The sequence below is a fragment of the Asterias amurensis genome, chromosome 10 (assembly GCF_032118995.1).
Source record: "Asterias amurensis chromosome 10, ASM3211899v1".
NCBI lineage: Eukaryota > Metazoa > Echinodermata > Asteroidea > Forcipulatida > Asteriidae > Asterias > Asterias amurensis.
Window position 1 is genome coordinate 5,979,835 of NC_092657.1, and position 21,499 is coordinate 6,001,333.

At 39.8% G+C, this 21,499-nt stretch overlaps 2 protein-coding genes across 2 annotated transcripts in view; one reads left to right on the forward strand and one right to left on the reverse strand.

Annotated features, from left to right (window-relative positions):
- The first annotated feature begins 206 nt into the window (after positions 1 to 206).
- LOC139942580 (macrophage-expressed gene 1 protein-like) lies at positions 207 to 9,386 on the forward strand. The gene is made up of 3 exons (XM_071939437.1): positions 207 to 652; positions 5,480 to 5,721; positions 6,343 to 9,386. Exons 1-3 carry the CDS (start codon positions 394 to 396, stop codon positions 8,083 to 8,085), a joined length of 2,244 nt encoding a protein of 747 aa, XP_071795538.1. The 5' UTR covers positions 207 to 393; the 3' UTR covers positions 8,086 to 9,386.
- Positions 9,387 to 9,515: 129 nt separating this feature from the next.
- The window catches only part of LOC139942579 (nuclear pore complex protein Nup160-like), a 45,088-nt gene continuing 33,104 nt past the window's right edge, over positions 9,516 to 21,499 (reverse strand). The window contains exons 27-33 of the mRNA XM_071939436.1: positions 20,002 to 20,115; positions 17,384 to 17,513; positions 16,440 to 16,535; positions 15,282 to 15,426; positions 14,538 to 14,663; positions 13,410 to 13,511; positions 9,516 to 12,030 (exon numbers count right to left, since the gene is read on the reverse strand). Coding sequence (XP_071795537.1) covers positions 11,926 to 12,030; positions 13,410 to 13,511; positions 14,538 to 14,663; positions 15,282 to 15,426; positions 16,440 to 16,535; positions 17,384 to 17,513; positions 20,002 to 20,115 — 818 coding nt within the window. The 3' untranslated portion in view covers positions 9,516 to 11,925. The remainder of the gene's footprint in view (positions 12,031 to 13,409; positions 13,512 to 14,537; positions 14,664 to 15,281; positions 15,427 to 16,439; positions 16,536 to 17,383; positions 17,514 to 20,001; positions 20,116 to 21,499) is intronic.

The following is a 21,499-nucleotide window of genomic DNA, read 5'->3' on the forward strand; positions in this document are numbered from 1 at the left end:
AAACAAACTGATTGATCCACGCCAGAACCAACTGCTTCGGCATTGGCCATAATATTATGTCCCATTACGTTGGGTGAAAAACACATCCCCTGGATGTGAACATACTAGGTGACAATATATTTATATAAAGATCTGAACTTCCCGCAAACAATATTTCATTTGATTGCGAAATATGAACACAGCTGCAGAAGGGCATTTCCAGGACGCGCCCCACCGCAGCACTGAAAACAACTCGTATATAAAAGTGCGAGCTTCCGGGTCTGAGAAACAGTATAGAGAGGGTGGTTATGATCGACTGAGAGTTCTGTTCTTGGCTGATTGATTGTTTATGTTTGTTGTAACACCACTCCACCGAATAAAAAGAAAAAAAGACTTGATCATCGGGTGATCAAAATGACCCTTTATCTTCAACTCGTTGCAACTGTTTGGGCAGGATGTCTCTGTGCCTCTCTGGGCAGTGGTGTGACCCCCATCGCCTCATCATCCCAGGATAGTCTCCCGATTGGAGATCCGAGGAGATGTCTCCTTCGGCCGGAGGACCAGCAGCGCATCTTGACCTTCGAAGGGCTGCCTGGAGGAGGATGGGACAACCTAAGAAACAAGGAGTCTGGACTAGTGACGGCTATCACCTACACCCAGTGCCGTTTTACAGGTAAGAAAAACCTAAAGTAGAAAAGCACAAGATCCAATTTTCATGCATTATTGTACAAAAATTTGCTTAGCATGAAATTTCCTCCTCGGTAAAAACAGGATTTCCAACCAAATTTCCACGTGATTTTCAGGATTTAGTAAACAACAGCTCAATACCAGTAACAAGCAATATGGTACAAATGGAAATTTGGTTGGTAATCCTGTTTTTATCGAGGAAGAAATGTGTTTATGCTAAGCAAATTGTTTGTGCTTATCAGCTCTATGAAATTGGGCATTGTATTCAAAAGTCTTCTGAGCGGGAGAACGAACTGCGTACACTTTTGGTGGTTTTGATATTTTGTGTAGATTTTAAAGACACTGGACAATACTCAAAGTTGGTAAAAACTTACTTGATAACGAGCAATGGGAGCTGTATAAACATTGTGAGAAACGGCTCCATGTGAAGTGACGTACTTTTAGAAAGATGTAATTTTGTTCACACTCAAATATTAAAATACCTCTGCTGACCTGGAGCCTTTTTAGGTATCAGAAAACATAGACATTTTTTTTGTGCAACAAGGGTGTTTTTCTTTCTTTCATTACTCTCTTGCAATTTCGATGACGAGCTGAGTCAAACTTTTCAAAGGTTTGTCATTTTGTGCATTTTGTAAGTGAGAATATCTTTGACAATTACTAAAGGTGTCCATCGCCTTCAAAGGTGATGCGGTGCATGTCCATTTATGCTTACAATGGTTTCCAGTCCTAAAGTTTTCTAAAAAAAAAAAAAAAAATTGCCGACCGTCTGTATGTGCAAACGTTTCAAGTGGTCATGACTGTTTGAGAGAAAAAAACAAACATGCAAAGTACAAAAAGTGGCATTCAGAACATAATAGGCATATTTTTATTTTGCAGTTTGCGAAATCATTTTAATGGCTCCGAGAGGTCAAATCGAGTATGGTGACGCACTCATGAAAGTGGCGAACTATAATTCTTATAATTATTAGGTCCTTTTAAACCTCACGTTACAATGGTGTAATATCATTAATTGTGATAGGCCTACTATTTGAGAGCGAAATATGGTACATGACGTCATCGGACTTTACCGGATTTGGGTACTTGTTGTAACACAAAACACAATGTCCACATCCACAGATGATAGTAGAAAGCGGGCCTTATTTACTGAGGTGCTTTGGCAGTAGTTTTTGAACGAGTTAAACAATGTCATAAAAATACGTTTTTTACATGCTTTAAATAATTTTCGTGGCACTATGGTTTCAATATAGAGTGAAATTCGAATAAAACTACAGTTCAGTGCGATTTCAACATCAATGAGTCATTTCGGGTAAACCTACCTTTGAATAAATTGTTTACAGCTTCCTTGTTCCCGTTATGTGGAAATGTTATACTTAGTGCTCCCTGGGTGTACGCGGAAACGGGTGGTGTTGTTGGCATTGGACAAGGTCCAATTTCACGACTCTGCTTACTGTAGATTTCTCGTTTAAGCAGAGAAATCTAGTGCCCATACAAACTTATTTGCTAAGCAAAAATGAGCACCCAGTTGCAACAATGCCCTTTTTTAATTACCATGAGGAAACAAAGTCGAAAAGAAATGCGGGGGGGGGGGGGGTGATTTGAAAGGAAAAACAAGTTTCGGTGACAACAATGTAAAGGAAAGGGAAATCAAGTTTCGAAACAAACAGAAAGTTTCGGGTAATTACTGTAATACAAGAATGGGGTTATTATAGGGAATATTTTTATGTTAGTTTCGGGTAAAGTAAAGACTACATGATTTTATATAGGAAAGGAGAAATTGAATGAAGAAGAAAAAAATCAGAATAATAATAATGAACGGAGTAGCAAACAGTTAAGAAATACATCTGAGGAGGAGGAGGCTCGGGTGGCAAGTCAAAAAAAGAAAAGGGAAGTTCTGGAAAGGAAAATGGAAAATAACGAGATTTAAAGGCAGTGGGCACTATTGGTAATTACTCCAAATAATTGTTAGCATAAAACTTATTTGGTAACGAATAAGGAGAGCTGTTGGTTGGTATTATAAAACATTGTGAGAAACGGCTCCCTGAGCGAACCTCCCTCCCTAGTTTTCGAGAAAGAAGTAATTTTCCACGAATTTGCTTTCGAGACCTCAGATTTAGATTAATGTGAGGTCTTGAAATCAAGCATCTGAAAGCACACAACTTCGTGTTAGAAGGGTATTGTGTCTTTCATGATTATCTCGCAACTTCGACAACCAATTGAGCTCAAATTTTCACAGGTTTGTTATTTTATGCATATGTTGAGATACACCAAGTGAGAAGACTGGTCTTTGACAATTACCATTAGTGTCCAGTGTCTTAAAACAAAACAAACAACAATGGGTGATTATAAAAGGAAGCAGAAGTTTCCTTTATGTTAGAAAACGGGAAGAAGGAAGAAGAAAAACAAACTGTCGTTTTTTTTTACACGATAATTAACAATTAAATGGAGAACATAATCTATAAAAATAATGCACGATGCATAAAACAACAAACCAGTGAAAACTCGGGCTAAATGGTCATCGAAGTTGCATAAAAATAATGAGCGGCAAATTAGTTACTAGGCCTCGTCACCCCTGTTGCATGCAAAGAATCTTTCGATCAGATCAGGGATCAGATGCCTGATGGGATTCAACAATTTTGGTAAAGTCGATCACCTCTTTATTTCTCAGAAAATACTCAAAAAGGTTGTCGCTCCTATAATGTTTTATGAATCAACAGCTCTTTACAGTGGTCTTTAAAGGCAGTGGACGGTGGTAATTACTCAAAAAAAGTATTAGCAAAAAACCTCACTTCATTACAAGTAATGGGGAGCTGTTGATAGTATAAAACATTGTGAGAAACGACTCCCTCTGAAGTGGAGTAGTTTTCGAGAGAGAAGTAATTTTCCACGAATTTGATTTCGAGACCTCAGATTTAGAACTTGAGGTCTCGAAATCAACCATCTACACGCACACAACTCCGTGTGACAAGGTGTTTTTTCTTTAATTATTATCTCGCAACTTCGACGACCAAATGAGCTCAAATTTTCACAGGTTTGATTTTGTATGCATAAATATGTTGAGATAAACCAAGTGAGCAGACTGGTCTTTGACAATTACCAATAGTGTCCACTGTCTTTAAAAGTTGAGGTCGTTAACTAAAATGTGAAACCAAAGGTACCCTAGCTGTAATTATTATAACATCAGGACCTATGGGATTGGAATGTATTTTATTCTCTTTAAGAAATAACTATTTCGAGTGACACTTCCTTGCAGAAACATATCAAACAAATGTTTAATTCCGAAATAATAAGTGCTCTGAAAAGACGTTCCTTCCACGAGATTTACACTCTAAAAACTCCTTGGTCAGAATTGACCCGTACTTGGGTCCCAAGGGGCCATACCTATTTCTGGCTCTGTTTGACCCGGAATCCATGTCAGTGTGACCCAGAATCCGTGTCATTGTGACCCGAAGTTTGGTTAAAAACAGGGAATTTGACTCGGATTTCGAGACACATTGACACGGGATTGCGGAATCGGGTCAAACAGACCCAGAAATGGGTCTGGTCCCCTGGGACCCAAATCCGGGTCAATTCTGACCCGGGAGTTTTTAGAGTGTAGGTCATCCCATAGTTGTATTCTCGCAAGTTTGACTGTAAAGATAATGGCAAACCCTTGGTTGGCGCACATCATTTGTTTTCGTGAAGCATTTTGAGAAACACAATTCGAAGTAATGGGGAAATACACCAGTTGTTATCTCCCTAAATTTGAAATGGTAAGCACTGACAGTATGTTCTCAGACTGTGTGTTCAACGGAATAGTTTTCCTGCGTGGACATAATTGCTGGAGATTTTCGGCGACAATTATCCCCCAAAAGCGACTACCGTTTTGAATGAAATTTCCACAGTTTAGTTTTATTGTATTAAAGCAATCAAACGGTTCCTAAAAACCAAAGATGTATTTTCCCTTTAATATATCAACACCTAAAGTTTTATATTCTACTGAAATTCTTAAAACTGAAACTGAAAATAATGTGCAAGTCTCCTTTTGAGGGAGTGCTTTCTGTCAATAATAACCCCTTCTTTGAAATGCCATGTGCAACACATTACAAAGTGAAAACAGCCATTTCCAAACCATACTGTTTCCGCATTATTCACCCATGTTTGAATTTTTGAACAATAGATGGGCGGGGGGGGGGGGGCTCGTGTTATTCATTCCACTGTTTCCTCAACAAATGCCCTCTGACATTCATTGGTATCCTAGACACGGACATTCCATAACTAGGAGGGGCTGATGAAAATTAGTTTTACTCATGCTTTAGTGCAGTCATGCGCTTTCTATTAGGCTTCCAGCTAGCATTTAGTCAAGGCGCACGCACGACCCCAGATATCACCCACGAAAAAAGACCAATGCGAGCGGCTCGCGCTGGTCCTTTTCCCGCTTGACATCTATATAGGGGTGCCGCGTGCGCATTGATTAAAGGCTAGTCTGCCGACAGCTTGTGACATTATGCTCTGCATGGGATCCCGTATCCCTCCCCATCAATCAAACGTGTTGGCTTCCTGCAGCCGATTTCACGAAACGATAGGATTAATCCTATCTTGAGTTAGGACGAGTAATCCGTCATAACTTTGGTCCAATACGTCTTCGGATACGGAACTGAACTCGTCGTAAACCTTGCTTAGCAAAAAAACTTCACCAGACAACATTCCATATACTGTATGTTTAACTGGTGCCCCCCTATTTTGTTTGCTTAGCAAATTACTTTTTTAGGCAGAATCTTCTGCTAAAACATCTTTATGAAATTGCGCCCTTTTCTCTTTGTCTTCCTTTCTTCAGAGGACGGCCAGTTTCTGATTCCAGACGGAACCTACGTCATACCAATCAAGTCCAGCAAAGTTGACACCTATGCTGAGATTTTTGTCCACTGGAAGAACTACACGTCAACTCTTTCCAGAAGCATCAACGCAAACGCCGGGCTGGGCTTCGGTGGGATCGGGATCAGTGGAGGGTTCTCTGACGAGCACCGAACTGTCAAGACAAGCGACTACCGTGACAGCTCGGACACCGTCCGGGTCCAAGTAAGTCACCAACAGAGCTCTTATTAGTCTTGAGCCCCTTTCACACGAGAGCCGAAGACAAACGTCCCTTGTTGTGGGCGCCAGATGTCTGTCCCAAAGGTTGTTTGCGATTTAATGACCATCACCATCACCATCTCACACTCGAAACACAACGTGATGTAATGTAACACAACGCAATGTAAAGCTACGTATCGTAACATAACGAAAGTGATAACCCAACAGAGGGCGCTTTTTTTTCTTGAATTTGACTTCAGTTGACTGTCTGTAAAGCTGGAAGTCTAACCGAGAGTAGACTTAGGGAGCGCTGCGCCCATGGTAGCAAGGCTGGAGTTAATCCATGCGAAGGTCTTGGATCTAAGACTAGCCCGTATGGGGTCTAGAATGGGAAATATCCGGGCCAAATGGGCCAGAGCCAACCCATTTGATACCCAATTTCACGAGGCCCTCATGTGCGATACTTAATGTTAAATACAGACTGAAGGGTTGGTGAGCATTAGTTTCCAATAATTTATTACAGTATACAGTGTACAGTGATTCCAAGCACTTTCAAACAAAGGCATACCGGAAAGAAATTTCATAACACCATCTTTAAAGTAACCTCTTTTAATTTTGTTGATACAGGCACGTTACGTCCGCTACACAGCAAAACTCCAACCAGACACTCCCCTGAGCAAAGCCAGCAAGGCCCGTCTCTTGAGTATTGCCGCACATCATGAGCTCAACCGAACCAACCTGGCCACGTTCGAGAGCCAGCTATTCGTCAGGGACTTTGGTACACACGTCATCACCAGCATCGATGTCGGGGCTGCCCTGTCACAAGAAGACCAGGTCCTGTCCAGCTACGTCAGGAAGTATTCCTCCGAGACCAACCAGGTCAAAGCGTCAGCTGGTGCCTCTTTCTTCTCGGTCTTCAATTTCAACCTGGGTGTCTCTACTACCACATCAAAGACCATGGTAGATGAGTATCAGAAAAGCAGGACCTCATCGGTCATCCACACAAACGGAGGACCTGTCTTCAAGCCCACGAACTACACTGCAGATAACTGGACCGCGGACATGATAAACAACCTCGTGGCTATAGATCGCTCTGGTGATCCGATTTACTATGTCATCACTCCTGAGACTCTTCCAGAACTTCCTCTGTCGACTGTGTTCGAGACATACATGAGCGTGAAGGCAGCAGTTGAGCTCTACTACCAGCACAACATGTACTACGGATGTACAGACAGAGAGAGTCCAAACTTCAGCTTCATCTCAAATCTGGATGACGGGTCATGTAAGCCACCACTCACCAACTACACCTTCGGTGGTGTTTATCAGACATGCGATCAAAATGGTATCACAGATCTCTGCTCCAACCTCAGGCAGAAGAACCCACTTACTGGAGACTATACTTGTCCACCTGGGTATGAGCCGGTCCTGCTGAACGAGGGATCACGTTCAGCAACTACTAGCCAGCATCACTGTCACAGATGCTGGCTTGTCGCCCACTGCTGTCACGATGACACCTATCACAGTACAGGAACCTACAAGGCCTACTGGTGTGTGAATGTTGGACAGGTTCCGCAGCAGTCAGGCTTCCTGTTTGGAGGTGTCTTCACCACTAAGGTCTCCAATCCGCTCACCCAAGAACAGGGCTGCCCTGCTCAGTTCTACCCACTTCGCCTGCTGTCAGACCTCACGGTATGCGTCAGCGATGACTACGAACTCGGTGCACAGTACGCTCTTCCCTTTGCCGGCTTCTACAGCTGCAAGTCCGGCAACCCACTCATGGTCCAAAGGAGTCTTGGAACACCATCTGAATCCCGCCCAGGAGGTACTCTCAGCCTGGCACGCTTCATGGAGCAATCTGGCCCAACCTCCTGGCCACATGGATGCCCCAAAGGGTACAGCCAACACCTCGCTCTGGTCGACAATGGATGCGAAATCGACTACTGCATCAAATCAGGAGCCCTCACAGCACCGAGGCTACCTCCCGTCAACCGTCCTCCCTTCATGACTTTCCCAGATATGATCTACCCAGAACGTGATTCCATCCAGCTCAAAGCAGATGGGTCCATGTGGAAGCTCATGACGAACGGGACCGATATCGAAGGACACGGTCACAAAGTGAACCCGTGGACATCAAGTAGCTCTTCCCTTTCCGCAGGGGCTGTTGCTGCTATATCTGTGGTGGTCACAGTGCTGTGTATTGTGGTGGCTCAGGTCCTGCTGATGGTGTACAGGTCCCGGAGTAAGAAGAGCCAGCGTAGCTACCAGGACACCACCTTGCCGCCTGACGAGTCCCCGTTGATCAGAGATCCACCTGTCAACTACGGTATCCTTGATGGCGAAGGAGGTGATGCCATTGTGACAGTTGGATAAGAGAGTGTATCTCCGACAAGTTTTTCTTGCGGATCACATATCTGTACGGTACTTGCAGCTCAAAGAATGTCTTAGAATATATCTCTATTTTTAGCCAGATTTTATCAATAAAACACAATATCTTTCTGGGTGCTCTCTCTCCACTAAACACTGCTGTACTGCTGTGACCGATTGGTAAAGAAAGCTAGCATCTGCCACGCACTGCAAAGACAAAAGCCTTTTTACCCAGCAAGCCTTGCTCACAGTACATTATGACGCAATGCCCATTCAAAGCTCCCGCGGCAAAACAATAAAAAAACAATCAAAACAAACCTTCAATCATATTTCGACTATGACCATTAGCCTCAGGGACAGGTAAACCTGGAAATTAAACTTATACTAGTCCACAGTTAGACATAGTATAATAAAACACATAGTGACACGGCCAGGCAAACCAAAAATTAAAATAATAAATAAAGAAAATACAATTAACTACAGTTTTGATTCACATTGCTGTGGTTCTCATTTCCTTGATAACTATTTGGTAGTGGCAAAGAACACCCGTAAAGTGTACAGTTATTAGTTGGTTGAAATGTTACGTAGTTTAAAGAAGATTAAAATTGTTTGCATGTTTTATCATAAATTATATCAGGATGGCTTAAAGGCAGTGGACACTATTGGTAATTACTCAAAATGACTATTAGCGAAAAAACTTACTTGGTAACAAGCAATGGAGAGCTGTTGATAGTATAAAACATTGTGAGAAACGTCTCCCTCTGAAACAACGTGGTCTTCGAGAAAGAAGTAAATTTCCACTAAAATATTTGAAATTGATTTCGAGATCTCAGAATTAGAAATTGAGGTCCCGAAATCAAGCATCTGAAAGAACACAACTTTGTGTGACAAGGGTGTTTTTTCTTCCCTTATTATCTTGTAAATTCGACAACCAATTGAGTTAAAATGTTCACAGGTTTGTTATTTTGTGCACATGTTGAGGTACACCAAGTCAGAAGACTGGTTTTTGACAATTACCAACAGTGTCCAGTGTCTTTAAAGTAGAAAAAGCAACCAGAAAACTTGAATAAAAAAAATAAAAAAATCATTAAAAATAGTTTCAGTTCCTGCTTTCGCGTACCACAAGCCAAACCTAGCAAACAGTAATTCAGACAAAATGCAGTACATAAGCAGCATCCAGCAATGAGTCAAGCATTCTCCTGATGACGATCAGAGCATACTGATCGAGATCGAACTGTTGAGTGGCAACCAGATCTTTTCAGAACCAACACAACTCAAAAGAGATATTCACATGGTGATATCTTTAAAGGAACACGTTGCCTTGGATCGGACGAGTTGGTCAAAACAAAAGCGTTTGTAACCGTTTTTTATAAAATGCATATGGTTGGAAAGATGTTTTAAAAGTAGAATACAATGATCCACACAAGTTTGCCTCGAAATTGCGTGTTTTTCCTTCTACTGTGCGAACTAACATGGTTGGCCATTTATGGGGGTCAACATTTTGACCCCCATAAATGGCCGACGTGTTAGTCGACGAGGTAAAAGGAAAACCACGCAATTTCGAGGCATGTTTGTGTGGGTCATTATATTCTACTTTTACAACATCTTTCTAACCATATGCATTTTGTAAAAAACGGTTACAAACGCTTTTCAAAGACCAACTCGACCGATCCAAGGCAACGTGTTCCTTTAAGTAAAAAAATAAAAATAAAAAAATAACAAGACTGCATAAACATTGGTTTTACAACTTGTCAACCTTTTATGGTGTCCATTGTGCAATTGGTGTAGTGGTCTTCCATCGATGCCCTCTACCATAGATAAACAGTATTACTGCAGGATTTTATACATTTTATTTCTCATTATTTTATTGCCCATCACATCACCATCACATGGTGCTATGTAAAAGGAGTAGGTCTCATAATGCAAATGTAGTACCACATGCATTTTATAACAAACGGTATACAAACGATTTTTAAAGACCAATTTGACCGATCCAAGGCACTGTGTTCCTTTAAAGTGCCATGAGCGTCACTGAGTGACGGATTAGGCGCTATAAGAAGCCAGAATTGTTATAATATTACTTATTATGATTGCTAGTACCTTGTCCCATATTTTTTCAAATTTACTTAGCAATTCTTGTGCTGTGAATCAATTTAGCTTATTTATTAGACAGAAGAGACAATAAAGTTACAAAAAACTTCAATGCGATTGTTAGTTGCATGATTTGAAAATTTATTTTCATGTGTCTTCCTATTTTGGTGACATCAGGAGCCAAACTCATGGAGCCTGTAAACACAAAAACTTGCTAAGCGCAGAAAAATATTGCTTAAAGGCACTGGACAATATTGGTATTTACTCAAAATAATTATTAGCATAAAACCTTACTTGGTATTAATGAGCAGCGGAGAGCTGTTGATAGTATAAAACATTGCGCTCCTTCTGAAGTAACATGGTTTTTAAGAAAGAAGTACATTGTAACTTCTCACAAATATATTTGAACTGAGGTCTCTAATTAAAGCATCTAAAGCACACAACTTGTGGGACAAGGGTGTTTTTGCTTCATTAATCTCTCGCAACTTCTAAAACCAACTGAGCTCAAAATGTTCACAGGTTTGTGATTTTATGCACATGTTGAGATACACCAAGTGAGCATACTATTCTTTGACAATATTACCAAAGGTGTCCAGTGCCTTTAACAGACGCAGGCTACCGGGAAGAAATGACATTACATTGTAAGTTTACATTGTTGTGACAGGTGCCCCACTCAAGTTGTGCTAAGCAAAGGCCTTAGGAGTATTTCCTGCTAAACAGCTTTATGAAATTGGGCCAAAGTGCCTTGAGCTTTCCAGCCGTAATGGTCAGAGCGTAAACAAGGTTATAAGATAAAGTCCTACATACGTAGCGCATGTATCTACACATATTGTAATGTACGTTCGAATCCTGGCCTGGTCAGTCCTGACGCTCGTGTCCTTGAGCAAAACACTTTATCATAATTTCTCCTCTCCACCTTGGAGTACAAATGGGCACCGACCAGAGCCAGAGAGTAACCTGTACTGAAGGGAAATAGAAATATTCTCAGTTGTTTAATGCAAAAAAAACCTGCAAACCCCCGAACAAAGATATTTACAAAATAGGGACACCGCCAATATAGGGCTAAATAGCTCAGTTGGTAGAGCGCCGGCATGTTAATCCGGAGGTCGTTGGTTCGAATCCCAAATCTTTGTTCAACCACCCCCCAAAAAAACCTCCCCTGATATTTGGCTCTGGACAAACTTAATTTTATCTACACATAAAGTACCCAAGCTGGTTGAAAAAATGAAAACAATATAAATCCCGGTTCATACTTCCTGCGAATGCAAATGTGAATTTGATGTGCCCTTGACGTCACAAACCCTCTTTCGCGGCGATATTTGCAAGAGAGTTGCCCAAAACTCAACTTGGTCCGAAATTTCGTTGCATAAAACGGCTCTGGTAGATTTTATCTTCTGTTTTTAATAATAATTTAATAATAATTTGGGGGGCTAATCATCCTTACTCGCAGCTAAGAGCTGAATTGCGAAGGACGCGGCTACAACGTGTTCGAGAAGCAGGCATGCAAGGGCGCATTCAGCCGCCAGCCACATCAACCCATTATGACCACGGAGCACAGCCAAGATCGAAAGTGTTTGATTTTTTCCTGAGGGAGGAAAACCGGATAATCTGGAAAACCCTCGTGGCACAGCAGAGAACCAACGGACAACTCAACTCACATGTGGCCCCGACCGGGAATCGAACCGGGGTCACCTTGGTGAGAGGCGAGCGCTTTTACGCACAAGCCAACCGTGCCACCGTTTAAATAGTTATTACTCAGCTTGCGTTGACTGCCTGGGACCGGATTCTGATCATCTCATGGGATAGGTCCTTGACATGCTTGTGGTACTTATGAAGCTTTAGGTTCAGATCACGAGACAACTGCAGAAAAATGAAGAAAAAAAAACATAGATAACCAAATCAGAAATAAAAAACATAAACAATAATCAAGGCTTTGTGGTACCTGTTATAACTGTTGGTAATACATGCAGGTCCCTTTTCAGGGCCCAATTTCAAAGAGCTGCTAAGCACAAAAATTTGCTTAGCATGACATTTCTTCATTGATAAGAACAAAAGGAAGAAGAAGAAATTTCATGCTAAGCAGATATTGGGCTTAGCAGCTCTATGAAATTCAGCCCTGGTCACTCACTGGCCCGAAAAGGAATAGACCTTTATCATGCTGTCTCCATCTTGGTCATGTTCCTTGTATCGTATAATAATAATGAATGCTAATAATCATTTTGCAAATAGGAACCAGACTTTTTTGTTCTTCAAGCCTCGATTTGGTTACATTGCTTTTGTTTGCTTTTTCAAATAACTTATTTAAGTTATTTTAACTTAATTTAACCTAATTTATTCTTTTATTTAATTCTGTATTTATTTTCCTTATTTCTTGCTTTTTTATAATTGTTTTTTTTCCGTTAATGTTCTGTCTTGTGTTATTGTAACTTGACTGTTGTAACTTGTATTGTTCGAATAAATAATAATAACATTGATATAAACGGGAAAAATTCAAGATGGCTGCCCCATGATAAAGGTCTTTAGGCGTGTCTAGTGACCGAATCAAGCCAGTCCATGTATGTTTTATAATACACCTCGGTCCAAAATGCAGTCACCGTGGTCAAGTGGTTAGACTGCAGGACTTGCAATCACAAAGTTTTGGGTTCAAATCCCCCAGCTAGCTGCTGATTTCACAATAAATATTGTTGTCTAGTAACTGAATCACAATTTTGTGATTTGTGCAATTCATTATCATAGACAGTAAACCAGTTTTATTTTCCCTCGGCTGTGGCTCGGGAAAATAGAACGCTGCGTGGATCACCTCGGGAGTTGTAATTTTAACCATAGCACTCGAAGCAGTCAATATTTGTATTATAAACCACTAGAAACCCAGTAAGTTTCTCTTGCGGTTTATTACTCTATTTTACAATACTCAAGAATACACAAATTTATCTTCAAGTACGCGCTAATCATCCAATCAGATTCGCAGAATGGAATGGTGATAAAAACCTATATTGCACGGCTAATATCACTACCATGCGTCTTGTGTGTTCTATGTCACGCGCCAAGTTTGCTTGGAGATAAATACGTTATCACACGCACGCTCGTGGAAATACGGAAAATATAGCGCGTCTGCGTCCCATATCCAACTCGGCCTTCGGCCTCGTTGGATATGGGACGCAGACGCGCTATATTTTTCCGTATTCCACTCGCGCTTGTGTGATAACTTATAATATCTTCAACTTTTAAACAGTGCTTACCTGTGTAATGGTTGGATCTGATTGGTCCTTGAGTGCAGTGAGAAGGTGATCAATTGATTGATATGGAAGCCAAACACTCGGCGATGTCGCTCTCAAATGATTCTGGAATACATTCGAATACAACAATAAAATATGAATACTCATTTTGGTTTTTACCCATACTCCGATGTGTGTTAGCACTGTATACTCAGTACTTTCCCCGAGTCCTGTTAAAAAATATCACATGCATGTTACTCGGGTGGGATTCGAACCCACGACCCTTGCAATTCTAGAGCAGTGTCTTACCAACTAGACTACCGAGGTTGCCCGGCAGCTGGAGGCAGTTCGAATCCTATGTTTTGGCAGCGGGTACCGCAACGATATAATAGATGTTAAATTTGCATCGGGGATAAAGAATATTAATTTTGGTTTTTACCCATACACCGATGTGTGTTAGCACTGTATACCGAACCCGCGACCCTTGCAATTCTAGAGCAGTGTCTTACCAACTAGACTAATGAGATTGCGCAGTAGCTAGAGGCAGTTCAAACAAAATATGAGCCATTTGCATGCTAGATTTAAAGGGTCTACATACTTTTTGTAGGACACAAAACACAATGTCCACAGATTTACATTTTAACTTAAACAGTTTGAAGATAATGATGGTAGAAAGCTTCTTTTAAAATTTACTTGCTGAGGTATTGCAGTTTTTGAGAAATGAGTAAAACAAGTCACAAACATAATTTTGACTCAGTAAGATGAGAATTATTTTAGCACATGTTGAGATTTTCGTATGATTTTCTTGCGCCTGCAACAAACCGTAAGCAACACGCAAACAAAATATGTTCAGGTCAAAACAACTGAGAAATCATGCGCCAGCGGCTGGTTGCCGACCGTCAGGATCATGTCGTACAAGTTGAAATTGTTTTACTCTTGTGACTATTAGTTTTTTCGAGCGGCGATTGTTTCAGATTCTCTTACAACCAGCGCAGTTACGCTCAGGTCATAAACAATCGCTGCCTGAAAAGTTCCCGATGGTCTCAGCTCAGGCGCAGTATGATCCTGAAAAGTCAGTTGCCAGCTGCTTTGTTGATGCAATGTTGGCCTGAGGCCAGCTTAAGGGGTCAATACAGAAGTTGATAAACTTACCTTAAGACCGAAGTATTCTGAACCGTGGCCTTGCACAGCGTCTATGTATTCCATAGCTAGGGCTGTAGCTTCTTCTAGCATGTCATATGTGATGTACAGGAGGAGTAGTGACGCTGGATTCAACTTCTACAATAGCAAATTAGACATAATAAACCCTCAAGAATCTTCAGAATCTTCAGAAAATATAATACTGCATGAAAACATCTTGGAAGGTTTTTTAAACACACAGTTTGTCATGCATTACATGTACATGCTCATGCAGGCTACCTAGATTTTGAAATGTGCTTTTTGTGTTAGATTTCCAAGGTTTATGGCGTCAAGTCAGGTTTGGAAGTATTTCAAATTCGTCGTCTCTTTCATACATGTATCAGTTGGTTACAGGTTCCATTCTGGGATTGTGCATGATCAAGGTCGCAAGAGTCCAACCTCGTTACCAGGGGTGATCGATCTCACTGTGCCATTTTTTCCCCAGCATCCCTGACTCGATCTATCTTACTTGACGTCTAATGCATAACCATTTTCCTGAGCCACTCAGCGTTGTTTCCCAGTACATCCCTCCCAGGGGTTAGTGACGAGAGGTATCGATACGGCGCGCTGCCCATGGTAGCGAGGCTGGCAAGAGTCCATTTGCTGACTGAAAGTGTACCACAACAAGGGTTAACACAAGGTCAGTGCATGGAATCAGAATTATCTAATCGCTATCACCTCCGTCTATAAACATGATAAATAAATAAAATAACCTACTTTATATGCATTGATCAGCCATGTTGGTAGCTGGTACCCGAGAGACAGCAGCTTATTGATAACACACTTGTAGTGAGAGTGGTCACCGATGTTGTCATGTTTCTCCAGGTAGAGCTTCAGTAGCCGCCAGGCCAGGTCTGCCGGACTATCAAGAAAAGAAAAAAAAAACGGAGAGCAAAATGAAACAAAAAAGCCACACACTTGGCGAAGCAGTCTTTCAAGGACTTTTCTTTGTTCCACTATGGGGTGGACTGATCTTTGTTTCTAAAAAAACAAAACAAATAAGAAATTCACAAATAATAAGCTTGTCGGTACAACCATGTTGAAGTGGTCTCGACGTTTCAACCAGTATACTCGGCTCGTCTTCAGGAGAATGAGTACACTGTTCGAAACGTCGAGACCACACTGGCTCTTTTCAGAGCCAACACCCCCATTAAAGTGATTTACACATGGTTGTTCCCGCAAGTTTGAGTAGTCGCCAGGCCAAGTCTGCTGGGCTGTCAGGAAAAATACCCACAAAGAGCAAAATGAAACAACAAGCACACACTTGTCAACCCGGTTAATCTTATGTTTGTTCTACTATTGTTTGGACCTAATAATTTAAAGGCAGTGGACACTATTGGTAATTGTCAAAGACTAGCCTTAACAGTTGGTGTATCTCAACATATGCATAAAATAATAAACCTGTGCAAATTTGAGCTCAATTGGTCATCGAACTTGCGAGATAATGACAGAAAAAAAACACACCCATGTCACATGAAGTTGTATGCGTTTAGAGTTCTAAATCTGAGGTCTTGAAATCACATTCGTGGAAAATTACTTCTTTCTCAAAAACTATTGCACTTCAGAGAAAGCCGTTTCTCACAATGTTTTGTACCATCAACCTCTCCCCATTACTCATCACCATGAAAGGTTTTATGCTACTAATTATTTTGAGTAATTACCAATAGTGTCCACTGCCTTTAAGGCGCTTCATCAACTCGCTCCAATCTACATCCGGGACATGGTACACCTTTGTTATTAAACAGCCCCCCCCCCTCCGAAATAAAAGAAACATGTACATGTTTATGGTGGTTTGGCAGGAAACAAGCATTGCAAGGGGTCAGTACCCCACAGTTTTCAACACAACCGTGGCAGCAAAGGGTCAACCTGAATTACCTGAGCTCTCTCGATGGATGTAAAGTTCCTAGATCATTGACAGACAGCCACTTCCAAGCCGAGTCTGTCAGTCCATTCAGCGACAGCTTCACGCACCTGTTTAAAAAAACAAATGATAACACCAATTAAGACTTGACTTTTGAATGAACTTTGACAATGAACGAAAAAAGGGTGAACTTAAATTTTTCTTTTTGAGGTTTAGAATAGACAAATGTGAATGGAGAATTATGTATGCGCTTTTTAAATACTACGGATGTCGTTTAAGGGGAGTGATGGCTCTGAAACGAGCCTGTTTTGTCGAGACGTAGTATACTCTGCTCGTCTTTTCCTGAAGATGAGCAGAGTGTATGTCCGAAACGTCAAGACCAAACCGGCTCTTTTCAGAACCAACACTCACTCAAGCAAGATTTACACATACATGTAGTAGTACCTGCAAGTTTACTTTTTATTTATATTTAATAGATGTTAAATTTGCATCGGGGATAAAGAATATTAACTTTTTTGATTTTACCCGTGTTGCACTGTATACTCAGTACTTTCCAAAGTCCTGTGAAAAGATCACAGGCATTTTTACTCGAGTGGGATTCGAACCCACGTCCTTTGCAACTCTAGAGCAGTGTCATACCAACTAGACCACCGAGATTGCCCGGTAGCTAGAGGCAGTTCGAATCCTATGTTTTAGCAGCGGGTATTGCAAACGACTTAATAGATGTTAAATTTGCATCGGGGATAAAGAATATTAATTTTTGGTTTTTGCAAAGGTCGTGGGTTCGAATCCCACCGGAGTGTAAATGCCTGTGATTTTTTCACAGGACTCGGGAAAGTACTGAGTATACAGTGCTACACACATCGATGTATATGGGTAAAAACCAAAAATTAATACTATTTATTTATAGTTTCTTCCTACACATGGTTAGTATCTGGACTCCAAGAAGTGGACTTACTTTGTTGTGAGTCCCTCGAAGACTGGCACCAGGCTAAGTTTGAAAGTCTTACAGACGGCAGTAGCAGTATCAAACAGACCAGTCTGTACAAGCTGAGAGACCGTTTCCTCTGGGCTGAGAATTGGCCCCACTGTAAAAGTAAGAACAACTTGTTTTAATCGTTATCATAAAAAACTAAATTGGTAACAAGCAATGAAAAGATGTTGATAGTATTAAACAGTGTGAGAAACGCCTCCCTCTGAAAGAAAGTAGTTTTCGAGAAGGATTCAATTTACCATGCATTTGATTTCGAGACCTCAGATTTAGATTTTGATGTCCCAAAATCAAGCATCTGAGGGAATGCACACAACTTTCTGTGACAAAGGTGTTTTTTCTTCCGTTATTATCTCAACGACCAATTATTATCTCGCAACTTTGACGATCGATTGAGTTCAAATTTTCACAGGTTTGTTATTTGGTGCATATGTTGAGATACACTAAGTGAGAAGTCTGGTCTTTGACAACTACCAATAGTGTCCAGTGTCTTTAATTGATGAACATGTAGGCTGCTATAAAGGGAAGGTATACGTTTTGTAATCAATTGATGGCAATAAAAACTGTTGATTTGTGAAATGGACCCTTGGGGTCGCCATATATTTAGACCAAACTAAAAATAAGAAATAACTATCAATAAAATGTAAAATAAAAGCATGCGCTTTGAGGCATTGCATGGTGAGGTTTCAATTTATATTTGGTTTGCGGTAACACCATGTGTGTATCTTCTTGCCAGGTAGAATCCTTTTTTTAAGAACTTGCTTTATACTCCAATAACAGGAAAAAGATCTTTGCAATTTTGGGGGAATTCTCAGTTCTGAAAAGAACTGTCCTGCTGTGTACCTGGGCGAAGGGTAGAAAGTCGACTGGGACTACTACTTTTGCTTTAGTGGATCGAGGGAACTTGTCTGTGTAAACTTCACTACCGCGAAGTTAGTATACACATATTGACTGGCAACGAGGTAACTAGTATATGTCTGTTCCCACGAGGGACTTTGAGTGACCAGAAGAGGGACCTATTTCCAGAGGCCGAAGGCCAAGGGAAATAGGCCCCCCTTCTGGTCACCCACAGGCCCGAGGGGGAATAGACGTACATGTACACTAGTTACCGAATTATGCCAGTCAATATGTGTTTTATATTAACACAGCTCGGTCTTAAAGTGTCAAATAAGAACAGAAAAAGGAATTTTGTAGTTTGTTCACAGTTCAAGTCAAGAGAGGGCGCTGTTACTGCGGGCACTATATTCAAAGACTATTGCCCGCTCTGGTACTATTCCCGCAAAACACGAGCGCGTGATCACTAGCCTATATTATAACACCCCTTGCAAGTATTCTGCCTGCTCATTGGTTTAGAGCGCGTCACATGACATGTCTTAGTTTTGCTAGACGACGGCCATGTGATAGTGCGTCGGTTTGCCATGCGCTAGTCCGAAGACTAGCAAACGGCGCCGTGCGCTAGTCCCACAGACTAGCACACGGCGTGCAGTACCCAGACGTCCGTTGCGTGAACGAGGATGATAAATTAATAGTCTGTAACCATTTCGGATTGCACGACACTACATGCAGCACAGTAAAAGTGTTTGCAGCTGTATTCGCGTCGTCCGTGGATTGTAGCATTCAGGTCTGTAACTTAATAATAATAGTACAGTATTTAGAAATGTTTGGGGTGTTATAAAACAAATATTGACTGCTTTTACTCGTGCAATGGTTAAAAACTATGACTCCCTCGGTGATCCCCGTAGCGTTCTATTTTCCCTCGGCTTCGCCTCGGGAAAATAGAACGCTCCCGGGGATCACCTCGGGAGTCATAGTTTTAACCATAGCACTCGAAGCAGTCAATATTTGTATATTAGTTCAGCCCACGTGACCATGTTTCAGCCAACCAGAACACAGAACAAGCAAGAGGTATGTTACAATTCTAATTAGTCTAAACATTTTGACTAGACTGAAGAGAGTGAGAGGTGTGGGCTGACTTAAAGGCAGGCCTGGAAATACACAGAGACCACGTAGGTCATGACCTCTGTTGCCCTTGTCTTGGCCTTGGTGCCCCTTCATAATTCTCCCATAGACGGAACTGCCCTTCGTGAAATGTAAATGGCCCTGTGCCCTCCCATAATTGACATTCCAGGCCTGTATAGACCATGTGAACCTCGTTTACAATAAGTGTGACCTTGTACATTCTTTAAGTATTCTGGCAGGCACAATACTGCACTGGTGCTATGGGAAAGTTGACATTTTGTGTCATAATTTCCACATAAAAACAAGAGTTATGAAAGTAAAACCTGGACAAGTTTTGAGATGTGCTTCCTTCAATCATACATATCAAAAGTTGATAAGAATTAGACAGTGCATTCTCAATAAAATATAAAACTTAATATTTTCTTCCGTTGAGCTGTGTACAAATCGTGCCTGCAGGAAGTCTGGGCTCTGTGGCTCTTTTGTAAACATGTGATGTCATAGGTCACATCGTCTATAGGGGTTCAGAGGTTTCAGGTTAGACTTAATGACGGCTCTTATTGGTTCTCTGAAAGGAGACCCGTGGTTGGTGGGCTCAGGGCTACAAAATACAGAGGAGCGAGTCTCACTTGATGTGTAGACGGAGTCCGGATCATGATTAGCAATCTTGAGGCGAGCGTCGATGAGTTGGTACTCCTTCTTAAGGTCACAGAGTTCAATGACCTTCACCTGTCGCCTCACCACTGGGGGTAAAAAGAAAACCAGTATAATTCAATAAATACATTTATAGAACATTTTACTCATCAAAGAGTGTTACACAGTGGTGCATAATAGTCTAGAGAATAATTCATATACTCTTGGAATAATAATAATAACAATAACAATAACAATAACAATAACAATAACAATAACAATAACAATAACAATAACAATAACAATACATAACAATAACAATAACAATAACAATAACAATAACAATAACAATAACAATAACAATAACAATAACAATAACAATAACAATAACAATAACAATAACAATAACAATAACAATAACAATAACAATAACAATAACAATAACAATAACAATAACATAACAATAAAATAACAATAACAATAACAATAACAATAACAATAACAATAACAATAACAATAACAATAACAAATACAATAACAATAACAATAACAATAACAATAACAATAACAATAACAATAACAATAACAATAACAATAACAATAACAATAACAATAACAATAACAATAACAATAACAATAACAATAACATAACAATAACAATAACAATAACAATAACAATAACAATAACAATAACAATAACAATAACAATAACAATAACAATAACAATAACAATAACAATAACAATAACAATAACAATAACAATAACAATAACAATAACAATAACAATAACAATAACAATAACAATAACAATAACAATAACAATAACAATAACAATAACAATAACAATAACAATAACAATAACAATAACAATAACAATAACAATAACAATAACAATAACAATAACAATAACAATAACAATAACAATAACAATAACAATAACAATAACAATAACAATAACAATAACAATAACAATAACAATAACAATAACAATAACAATAACAATAACAATAACAATAACAATAACAATAACAATAACAATAACAATAACAATAACAATAACAATAACAATAACAATAACAATAACAATAACAATAACAATAACAATAACAATAACAATAACAATAACAATAACAATAACAATAACAATAACAATAACAATAACAATAACAATAACAATAACAATAACAATAACAATAACAATAACAATAACAATAACAATAACAATAACAATAACAATAACAATAACAATAACAATAACAATAACAATAACAATAACAATAACAATAACAATAACAATAACAATAACAATAACAATAACAATAACAATAACAATAACAATAACAATAACAATAACAATAACAATAACAATAACAATAACAATAACAATAACAATAACAATAACAATAACAATAACAATAACAATAACAATAACAATAACAATAACAATAACAATAACAATAACAATAACAATAACAATAACAATAACAATAACAA

Bases quoted from the DNA above. Each gene is read 5' to 3' on its own strand.
- LOC139942580 (XM_071939437.1), top strand. From the start codon at position 394: ATGACCCTTTATCTTCAACTCGTTGCAACTGTTTGGGCAGGATGTCTC. The intron at 653-5,479 runs GTAAGAAAAACC...TCCTTTCTTCAG, and splicing joins CACCCAGTGCCGTTTTACAG to AGGACGGCCAGTTTCTGATT. The intron at 5,722-6,342 runs GTAAGTCACCAA...TTGTTGATACAG, and splicing joins CGGACACCGTCCGGGTCCAA to GCACGTTACGTCCGCTACAC.